This window comes from Chiloscyllium plagiosum, chromosome 22 (assembly GCF_004010195.1).
Source record: "Chiloscyllium plagiosum isolate BGI_BamShark_2017 chromosome 22, ASM401019v2, whole genome shotgun sequence".
In the NCBI taxonomy this organism is placed as follows: domain Eukaryota; kingdom Metazoa; phylum Chordata; class Chondrichthyes; order Orectolobiformes; family Hemiscylliidae; genus Chiloscyllium; species Chiloscyllium plagiosum.
In genome coordinates, this window is record NC_057731.1 from 18927140 (window position 1) to 18938880 (window position 11741).

The 11741-nt window shown below is 40.7% G+C and overlaps 1 protein-coding gene across 10 annotated transcripts in view; it reads right to left on the reverse strand.

Moving 5' to 3' along the window:
* The window catches only part of LOC122561108 (kinase non-catalytic C-lobe domain-containing protein 1), a 351506-nt gene extending 339969 nt beyond the window's left edge, over positions 1-11537 (reverse strand). For 9 of the 10 annotated variants that reach the window (XR_006314907.1, XR_006314906.1, XR_006314909.1 and 6 more), the window contains exon 1: positions 10907-11458. Coding sequence is in view for 6 of the 10 variants with exons in the window: in XM_043712542.1 (XP_043568477.1) it covers positions 10907-10984 (78 nt within the window). In the remaining 4 variants the exon portion in view is untranslated. The other variant, XM_043712543.1, reaches the window with a different exon arrangement.
* Positions 11538-11741: the final 204 nt, after the last annotated feature.

The window sequence follows — 11741 nt, forward strand, 5'->3', positions numbered from 1 at the left end:
ACTCCATACTCCCTGTCACTTTCACTTTCCCTTCCTCCCAACTCAGAAGTTTAAAGTCCTACTGACCACCCTATTTATCCTCTTCGCTAGAACATTGGTACCTGATCGGTTCAGGTGGAGACCGTCTCAACGGTACAGATACCCCCGGTTCCAAAACTGATGCCAATGCCCCATGAAATGGAATCCCTCTTTCCCACACCAATCCCTTAGCCACGTGTTTACTTCCCTAATTTTCTTACCCCTATGCCAATTGGCACGTGGCTCGGGCAGTAATCCGGAGATTATGACCCTTGAGGACCTGTACTTCAATTTCCTTCCTAGTGCTTGATAATCCCCAAACAGGTCCTCCACCCTAGCTTTGCCTATGTTCTTAGTCCCAACGTGGACCACAACAACTGGATCCTCCCCCTCCTGCTCCAATATCCTTTCAAGCCGGTTGGAGATGTCTCGCACCCTGGCACCGGGCAGGCAACACACCATGTGAGAATCCCTATCCGGCTTGCAAAGGATACTATCTGTCCCCTAATTATAGAATCCCCTGTAACAACTGCTTGTCTTTTTGCTCCCCCCTCTTGAATGGCCTTCTGCACCATGGTGGCATGGTCAGCTGGCTCATCCTGTCCAGAGCCCTTTTCCTCATCCGTCCAGGGAGCAAGAATCTCATACCTGTTGGACAAGATCAAGGGCTGAGGCTCCTGCACTCCTGAACTCAGGTTCCCCCTACCTGCCTCACTTACAGTCACACTCTGATGTCCCTGATCACGAACTAAATGTGAATTACTTCATATCCCAGGTGTGACTGCCTCCTGAAACAAAGCGTCCAGGTAACTCTCCCCCTTCCGGAGAGTATTGATGAAAGCATGCTACAATTCATATCCAGTAGTTTAATACTAGTCCATACATTGTCGTGCCTTTGATTTTAATATTTCTATGTATCAGGAGCTGTAATCAACATTGTCAAATTCTTACTACCATGTTACCTACATCTAGTTTTTATGTTAAGGAGTTAATACAAGCACTGCCATACCAAGTACAGATACCCTGCTGTTGGAGGCAAAAGGGCCGAAACATCAATTTTCCTGCTCCTCGGATGCTGCCTGACCTGCTGTGCTTTTCCAGCAACACACTCTCAACTCTGAACTCCAGCATCTGCAGACCTCACTGTCTCCATGTCAAATTGCCCCATAGTGTACAAGGATGTATAGGTTCGGTGGATTAGTCATGGGAAATCCTGGACTATACAGTAGGAGCGTGGGTCTGAGTGGGGTCTTCAGAAGGTCGGTGAAGACTTAATGGGTCGAATCGCCTACTTTTGCACTGTAGAGATTCTACCATTCTATGATACAGAGTGGCAACAACCAGCACCTTTAATGGAGTAAAAGTCTAGAATAGATTTCTGTCAGGATGAAGTAAAAGTCACAGGTAAATGCAGGAATGAAATTCCCAATGACTTTGGAGTCCAGAAGTACAGGTGGCAATTTAAGGATACAGGTTCTTTAGGACTCAGATGCGGAGAGATTTCTTCACCCAGACAGTGGAATCCTGTATTCCTGATGAAGGGCTTTTGCTCAAAACATCGATTTCCCTGCTCCTCAGATGTCTGCCTGAACTGCTGTGCTTTTCCAGCACCACTCTAATCTAGACTCTGGTTTCCAGCATCTGCAGTCATTGTTTTTACCTAGTGGAATTCTGTACCACAGAAAGCAGTTGAGGTTACAACATTGAATGTTTTCAAGGAGAAGTTAGATGTTCTTGAGGCTAAAACTTTCAAAGGTTACGGGGAAAAAGCAGGCATGCGCTGCTGAGTTAGATGATCAGCCTAAACATACTGACTGGCAAAGCAGACTCGAAGGACCCAATGGCTGACTCCTGGCACTGTTTTCCAGATTCTTATGATGATTTGCCTTGTCACGTTCTATATAACTCTTCACTGCCCATTGCTTCAGTAATTTTGCTGCAGTTTCTATCCAGGTTTTGTCCTTTTCTTTTCAAATTCAGTCAGTGAAATTTAGCATCTATACTATAATATTTTACCAATTAACTAATAGCAATAATTCCATTCAGATCTGATGATAACATATTCTTTAGTACAGATACGACAATACATTGGCACTGACTTTTGTTTTTGTTTATATAGGATATAGGCATTACTGGCTAGACCAGCAATGTGCTGCCCATCCCTAATCACCCTTGAGAAGGTGGTGGTGAGCTGTCTTCTTGAACTGATACAGTTTATGTGGTGGAGGTACACTCTCAGTGCTATATTTAGAAGGGAATTCCAGGATTTTGACTCAGTGACAGTGAAGTAGTTCCAAGATAGAAGGATGTATGGCTTGGAGGGACACCAGCTGGTAAGGTTCCCTCAAAGTTCTTGCCATCTGCGGAGAGCTCCAAGGTCTGTACAGGGTAGCAATTTCAGCAACCGGAAGTCAATGTCAAGATCGGTGTGCTGATGTCAATCACTGTGCATGGAGCCTTGGATCAGCTGTGCGCTCATGCATCTTGTATTGCCCTTCCAGGTAGCAGAGATCGCAGGCTTAGAAGATGCTGTTGAAGGAGCCTTAGTGAGTTGCTGCAGTATATCTGAAATCATTGCTATCATGGTATTACAATGGTGGAGGGAATGAATGCTAATAAAGATTTTTTTTTTGAATGAAAATGTTACTTGCCACTTATCAATCCGAATCTGAATTTTGTTCAAGCTTCACAACTGAATAGATTGCTAAATCTACAAGTGAGGGTTCGGATGAGGGAAATTGGGAAGGGGAATGATATACGAATGAATAGCAATGATGGAGTAAAACAAGCTGACCCATCAAGCTGCCATAAGTTGTCATAGAGCAATACAGCATCATAACCCCAATGTACATTCCTCTGAGACATAGGCAGTCAACCAAAAAACATGAGTTAGCCATGGTTAGCAAAAGAAGTTAAAGACTGCATTAGGTCAAATGAGTGACTTATTAGAATGTCAGATAAACCTGATGATTGGGAGCAATTTATTACCAAGCAAATTAGGACCAAGATGTTTATAAGGGATAAGGTCACAAGGACTATCAGGTGAACTGCAAACATTTCTAATGATATGTGAAATGAAAATTATTAGCCAATGATCAATGTGGCTCAATACAGGAGACTTTATAGTGGAGAACAGGGAATTGGCAGAGAAATTAAGCAGTTGTTTTGTGTCTGACTTCATGGAGACAATGCAGAAAGTCTTCCAGAAATACCAGGTGACCAACAGGCTCACATAATTGATGTGTAAAAATAGTAACTATTAGTACAGAGGTAGTATTTGAAAATTAGCTTAGTGGAGGGTGGATAAATATCCTGGACCAGAAAAGTTTCATTCCAGAGAGTACAAGTCATAGCAGAACTAGTAATAGTGCCATGTTGAGAATAATCCATTTATTCATACTGTCTGCTTTTTGTCTATTAACCAATTCTCAAGCATTGGTGATATAATTCTATATCTTCTAGAAAGATTCCTGCTGACTGGAAAGCAGTAGATGTAACTCCACTGTTTTTAAAAGGAAAATGAGATAGAAGGGAGAACTACAGGCTTTTGCGCATGACATTCACAGCAGAAAAACTTTTAGAATCTACTCTAAAGGATTTGATAACTGGACATTAATAAATAAGTGGCAAAACTGAGGAGAGTCAATGTGGATTCATGAAAGGGAATCATGGCTGACAATCTTTTTTCGAGTTTTTAAAGGATATTAGTTTTATTTTATTCGTTCATGGGGTGAGGCCAGGCATTGACCAGACCAGTATTTATTGCCCATCCCTAATTGCCCAGAGAGCAGTTAAGATGCACTTTGCTGTGGATATGGAGTCAAATGTGACCAGATAAAGACGGCATTTTACTTCCCAAAAGGGCATGAGTGATCCAGATGGGTTTTTCCTACAATCAGCAATGGATTAATGATCATCATTAGACTCTTAACTCTAGATTTATATTGAATTCAAATTCTACCATCTGCCATGGTAGATTCAAACCTGGGTGTCTAGAACATTATCTGGGTTTCTGGATTAACAGTCCAGCGATAATACCACTAGGCCATCATCTCCCCGTAGTTAGTTGTAACATAAACAAAGGAGAACCAATGGATGTCATGTATTTGAATGTTCAAAAGACACTGATTTACTAAAAGATAAGTTTAGTAAATCATAGTGCAAGGGATTCAAAGGAATATATTACTATTGTTACAAGCATTATATTACAAATTGAGAATTGGTTAACAGACAAAAAGCAGACAGTTAGAATAAATGGATCATTCTCAGGATGGGATGCCATTAAATCGCAGAATACCACAAGAGTCATTGCCAGGTCCATAACTATTTACAATCGACATAAATGATTTGGATGTTTGGGCTGTTTCAAATTAACTGGTGATACCAAACCTTGTGGGAATGTAAGTTGTGAGAAGGGTACAAGAAAACTTTAAGAGGACTTGGACAGGCTTATCATAGGGACCAGAATATGACATTGGAATATAATGTGAAAAATAAATGTGAAGTGATTCACTTTGGTGGAAGAAAAACAGAAGGGCAGAATATTTCTTAAATAGTGAAAGTTTAAGAAGTACAGGTATCCAAAGGGATTGGGCTATGCTTGTGTATGAATCACAAATGCAAGCATACAGGCAAAGCAAACAATTATAAAGGTAAACACTGTGTTGGCGTTCAAGGAGATGTGAGTCAAAACTGAAAATATCGTGGTGCAGTAGCATGGCATCTTGGTGAGATTTCATCTAGACTACTATGTATAGTTTGAGTCTCCTTATTTAAAGAAGGATCTGCTTGCCATAGAGGGAGTGTAACAGTCGTTCACCAGATTAATCCCTGGAGTAGCAGGATTGTCTTCAGGGGAGATATAGCAGAGATTTTGGCATATTTGCTCTAAAGTTTCAAAGAGCAAGGGGTGACCATATTGAAATTCTCAAAAAATCACAACAGAGTAGATATAGATAGGAAGTCTCCCAATTGGTGAACTCTAGAAACAGGGACATGATCTCTGGATAAGGAGCTGGCCACTGAGATGAGGAGGAATTTCTTCACTCAGAAACTGATGAATCTTTGAAAGTGTCTACTCCAGAGGGCAGTGGAAGCTCAATCATTGATCACATTCAGGACAGATATTGACAGATTCCTGGAGACGCATGACATTAAGAGATATGAAGATAGTGAAGGAGTAGATGCTCAGCTATGATCTAGAATGATGGGGCAAGATGATGTGCTGAATGGCCTAATCTTGTTCCTAATTAGACATTGTTAAGGAGCTATAAAAGCCCTGAGGAAATCCCACAACTATGTTGAAGAATTAAAAGATTCTGGGAAATTCTCTCTGACACTAATGAACATAAATGAGACACAATGAGTAATGTTTAATCTACATTTAATAAACTGCAATATTATTCATAACTAGAAATTCATCTGGCTCCCCAATAAAAACTTGCAGTGAAGTCGTCAACTTTATTTCCCACAAGGTTGCCTGCCCCTCCACAAAAAGAGTTATTTACATCTAACCTGCTTCTGTACTCCGTAAATTATATGCATCTCCTCTGCCTACTTAAGTTTCATAATTCAAACAATCTAATGTCTTCACATTTTAAAGATTTCAGTCAAATCACCTCCTAGCCTTTTGTCTTCTACAGTGGAAAAGACTCAGCTTTTTCTTTGGTAACTAAAACCTTTTAAGTTTGATATGTGTCTAGTGCGCCCCTTCCTTTTTTTTATCTTGTAACCTGGTTCCTTGATCAAAATATTCCAATTGATATTTAAAATATGGTGCCATATGGACAATCTAGGTTATGTCTACGTACAGCAAAATTCAGGCTTGATGTTGTGAAACTTGAAAGGGTTCAGAAAAGATTTACAAGGATGTTGCCAGGGTTGGAGGATCTGAGCTACAGGGAGAGGCTGAACAGGCTGGGGCTGTTTTCCCTGGAGTGTCGGAGACTGAGGGGTGACCTTATAGAGGTTTGCAAAATTACGAAGGGCATGGATGGGATAAATAGACAAAGTCTTTTCCCTGGGATCGGGGAATCCAGAACTAGAGGGCACAGGTTTAGGGTGAGAGGGGAAAGATATAAAAGAGACCTACGGGGCAACTTTTTCACACAGAGGGTGGTATGTGTATGGACTGAGCTGCCAGAGGAAGTAGTGGAGGCTGGTACAATTGCAACATTTAAGAGGCTATTGGATGGGTATATGAATAGGAAGAGTTTGGAGGCATATGGGCCGGGTGCTGGCAGGTGGGACTAGATTGGGTTGGGATATCTGGTCGGCATGGACAGGTTGGACCGAAGGGTATGTTTCCATGCTGTACATCTCTATGACTCTATCTCACACAAGTGAGCAGTAATGACTTCCTCCAACAAGAGAGAATGCAGACATCTCTCATAGACTTTCAATAACATTGACATCACTGAACATCCCACTATAACACCTGAGGTTACCGCTGACCATGAACTGAATTGGGTCAGCAAAATGAATACTGTAACTTAAACAGCAGGTCAGAGTTTAGAACTTCTGAGGCACATAACTCACCTCCTATCTCCCAAAAGCCTGTTCACCATCTACAAAATACTCTGAGTTTCAGGTCAAAAGAATTAAAGAAGCTCAACCAGATCTGAAAAGGAGCTCTCTTGATAGTCACAATACCTTCAACAAGCACATCCTCCACCACAGTCAGACAGTATCAGTAAGTATACCATGTAGGGAATTACTGCATTAAGAAACCAAGGTTCATTCTACAGCATCTTTCAAACCTGTAATTTCTAACACCTAGAAAGGTGAGGATAGCAGATGCGTGGAAATCCATGATTTGCAAGTTCCTCTGGAAACTCTACACTATCCTCACTTGGGACTATTTTGTTGATCCTTCACAAGACCAATATCCTGGAACTTCCATCCGAACACTGTGCACTCCATGTGGGAGTTCCTACACCACATGGACTTCAGCAGTTCAAGAAGATGCAACTATCTGCTCAAGGGCTATTAGGATTGAGCAATAAGTTTTGGCCCTGCTAGGATCCTGCAACTGAATAAATGAAAAATAATGATTATCCTAGCAATACACCTGAATGCTAAGTTATAATAACAAAAATGCAATATTGATTCATTACAAACTGAATCAGAGTTAATTCATTTATCTTTCTGAATGTTGACTGTTTTTCTGTCATTTAATGACAGGGAAGATAAAAGTTCAGGCATACATGGCACTTTGGTCAACATTTTGTGTATGCTGTCATAAGGCAGTAGTAAATGTTTGGTACTGCAGCATAACAACAGGATTAGGTTTACAGTCATTGTTATACAGTCACAGCTACATTCGCTGCATTTCAGAAATTCAGCTTCCCAACGCTATGTTTAGCAGTCTGCTGATAGGAAGCAGCAGCACAGAATTGTCAGACTAAACATTTCAATGTTCTAAAGCAAAGAACTAAAGAGTAAAGCAATGTGTGAAACAATTGAATCTATGAGGTATCAAATATAACTTTGTGTTAGCAATGAAAGAAAAGAATTGTCATAGAAAAGTCAAGCAGTAACAAGTGAAAAGTGACAGCATTAGTCATGATGGACATCTGGTCATGAATGTGGGTTATGTAGGAGGATGCAGAAACACATCCACATCTCTCTTTCTCTCGCTATCTCTCTCACTGTCTCACTTTCTCTCTTCCTCTCTCCCTCTTTTTCTCCCACCCTCTCTGTCTTGCCTCCTCACTTTCTCCCTTCCTCTCCCTCTCTTCCCTCCTGTCTCTCTCTCTCTCTCTCTCTCTCTCTCTCCACATCACTCACTTTCTTATTTGCATTGGCTTTCCATTTTTGTGTGCCTTACATCATGTGCCTTGGCATTAGCACTATTCCTAGTAGCTGTAATGAAATTACAGATGCAAATTGGGAAAAATGGCAGCCCATGAGAGCAAAGAGAAGAATGTACCTTATGAAGGGACTGCTTAAGTCATGCATATAATACTAACTGAATATTTTGCATGTCATAATTCAGATTTTCTAAGCAAGCATTGACTGAATTGTAGCTAATGTTTAAAATGTAATTAAAGTGTTCAACCTTAATTCTGTCTGCTTTGTCCAGCACTGTGAATGAGACTGTTGCATTAAGTTTTTTTAATTCCAGGGTCTTCCTACATAACACAGGAAACTCTTTGATAAGGCATCATCCACATCCGATCAAGTGCTGATAGACAGAACAGTTGGGAGACTCACTGGTTCTACCAAAATGCAGAAAAGGAACTGAATATACAGCAAAACTGCACACTACTTCTAAAATGGAGTCACGCAGTGAAATAGATACTAATAAGTCAAGTGAAAACTTTCATGCCTTCAAAGTCCAGAGTCATAATGTCAAGAAAATGATTTTTCAAGTTGAATGCACAGTACAAATGATCAACATTTGGTTCCTTCCTTTTTAATCTTTCATAGATATGTTGGACTTTGATAACAAATCACAAAACTGATTTCAGGCGATCTTGGCTGCAGCCATAAATTTTACTGATAACACCAGCGGACAAGTTACTTGTGGATGAACACGGCATATCAACCACAGGAAGAGATGGAATTAATAACAACAGAGTTATAAGGAAGTGATAACTTTTACCCCACTCAGACAATGAGCCGGTGTGCCCCATTATAAGTGTCTGATTTTAACTGCATGGCATACAATGGGTAGCTGATCTTGGCCACCACAGAGAACTAAAATAATCCTTTCAGTGTTTTCAAACAGTGACTTTGGTTTTTGGATCATTTGAAAGATCTTTTGGCACACCAATATGTTGTGTGCAATATTGCTTTGTAATGTGTTGTATATGTCACAAACTAACCTATTAAGCCATAGCTAGCTACATTGCATAATTATGATTTAAATATAATTCAAAATGATTTCATATGCAAAAGGAAACCAAATTATCAGGCATTATGGTTTGACCAACAGCACTGAAAACAATCATTTGTTCTTGCAATTTTCTAACAAAACTATTCTTCCTCATAGCTACCATCTTTGGGATCTCAGATCTCCTTGAAAATCACCACAGAGCAATAAAAATTATATTTTTCTTTAAAACATCAAAGTACATTGTAGTGAAGGACAGAGTCAGGAAATTACATATTTATGCTACTGCACCCCCACCTTCCCCTTAATCGCTATGTTTATTGCTGCAACTCAATTTATGTACCATAACGTCCAACACTCCAGTCCAAATATACAGCTCCAATACATCTGGACAATATCAAACATTAAAGTAAATTTTAAGAAGTTAATGTTTTATAGACCACAATATTAGATTAACATCGTGTAACCACTTCAAGTTATCTTAAATGAAACAACATGGATGAAAACAAACTACAAAATCCTTTTTGTTCATTTCATTTTGTGCAAGGACCACTAGCTATGGTGTTTCATTTCACTGCTTTAATGTGCTTGCAAATTCATATAGTATGATGTACTCGTCCTTTCTGCCCATCCAAGCTTCCTTTCATCTTCCTATGACACTTTCTACATTCTTGGTGGTTTTCATTGGCATTGTTGACCATAGTTTGATTCCGTTTCCTTTTTAGCTTTAGGTTAATTGTACTATTTATCTCTAGAATGCTTTTCATTTGACGCGCCACTTCCTTCATTTATATAATTGCATCTATTATGTATTTGTGCAATCTCATATTTAAAGATTCCCTATCACTACTATTTGCTAACCAACTTGCAAAAACTAGTTTGGGTGACTTTATTTCTTAAAGCACTGCATTTTGCCTTTTTACAGTCTAATGCCCTCAGCTTGCCAATGCTTTCTGTGTCAAATTTTCCAGAATTAAATCAAGCAACTGTTAGCTTCTTGTTCGACAAGAAAAATCATGATCTAGAATGCAGTTCAGGGTGCATTTGAAGTATGCTTCACTTTGAAGAATTACATTAGTTTAACCCAGTTTATTTTCTGACATCACCAATTTTATTACCCCATGGTTCTTGTATATCTTAATGAACCCTTTGAAGATCTCCCCATTGACTTTATCTCCACTGTTTGGTGGGTAGTAACATACTTGCAACCGTATCATTGCCTTCCGGCTTCTTAACTGTATCCATATGGATTCAATCATAATCTAATACTCTGGAACGTTCTTCTATGTTAGCTTAGCGATAAATCTTTTATTAATGCCAGCTTCCTCCATCATTCCCCCCTTCCCCCCACCCCCGCCATTTGTTGTGAAAATGTTACAATTGGAAAATGAAAAGTCCCGTTCAAACCATTACAGAAACTGTATTATATCCCTCCAGTCTTTAATAGTTGCAATGCATATTTAACCACTATTTCGCAATGACCTATTTCAAAATGAGAAGCATCATCATTCTGCAGTGTTCATTTGAGCCTGAGATGCACATCAACTGCAACTTTGTCGATTACCTCAAAAACAAATCAATGGTCATTGCATAAAGCATCTATATATTACAGACCAGGTAATATTCAAGCTAACTGTTCGACTTGATTATTGGTGCTGTTTTGTTAATTATGACTGACGACTGCTTACGAGTTGACAGATAATACATTTTTCAAAATTGGAAGATTTCTGACAAACGAGGCAGCTCGAGCATTGAGGGTATTTTTACCAGATAACATTTTTCCATTAACCGCTCCTGTAAGTTTGTCTAATCAATTAAAGTTGAGTTGCGGGTTACAAGTGGCTGGAGTCGCGCAAATTCACTGCCTGGCCTAGAGGCCGATCAATTTCCAGTCATCGAAGGACTGAGCATTTGGATTAATTCCACCCGGGGCTGAACGACAAGGAGTGTTTACATAGAGGCATTGCACCGGCAACTTAGTCAATGGCCCAAGCCTACTGGAACTCCTTAAGAAAGATCTGAAATACCGCAGGAACATCAATGCAGACCTACCTCATCTTCCAAAAGCGTAGGAAGAGGTTCAAATTCATAATACTCCCTATCATCATCTTCATGATAGTACAGAGCCATCGCTTCTCTGTAATTGGGATCTGACGGGTGAAGAATTGATGGAGAGGTAGTGAACAGAGTCAACAAAACAAAAAAAAACTGAGTCGAGATCTGTCTCCCTTGTCGATTACAACCTGTTTTTATTGAGAACAGGCAAAAAAAAACAAGTCAGTGCAGCCGTGCCTCTTCAGAGGGAATGCTCAGCAGAGAACACTTTTAAAAAGAAAACAAAAAAAACCATTAATTCATGTCATGTTCGTGCAGTTTTTTTCCCCTCCCGCTGCGGAACTCGCTCTTCACACAGTCATGGGAAAGATTTCTCGGTCACTGATATAATATCCCCCTCCAACCTCCCCCTTCCCCTCTCCCTTCTCCCTTTTCCACCGACCAGCCCAGATTGAGGGAGCTGAAAGATTTATATTCTCTCTCTCTCTCTCTCTCGGTCAGTTTGCTAAACGCTTGCTGTCATGGCAACATCTCCAAATAGCAGCACAAGCCGCACCATAGAGTCTGCAGCTCCGTTCCCGCCGGGAGAGGCAGCGGCAGGGAGCGGGATCCGGAGCCGGGGTGGGGGGGGGGGGGATGTGGGAGAGGGAGAGAGAGGCGTCTTCAGCAGCTGCGCCCCCGCCTCGGCCGCCACAGTGCGGCCACGAAACCCCCTTCACCCCGCTCCCGCGCACTCCGCAGCCGCCCAGCTCCTCCCCATTCCCATCTCCTTCTCCCTACCTCCAGCGCACAGTCCCTGTGATTGACGTTTGAAGAATTGTCGGGGGTTAGC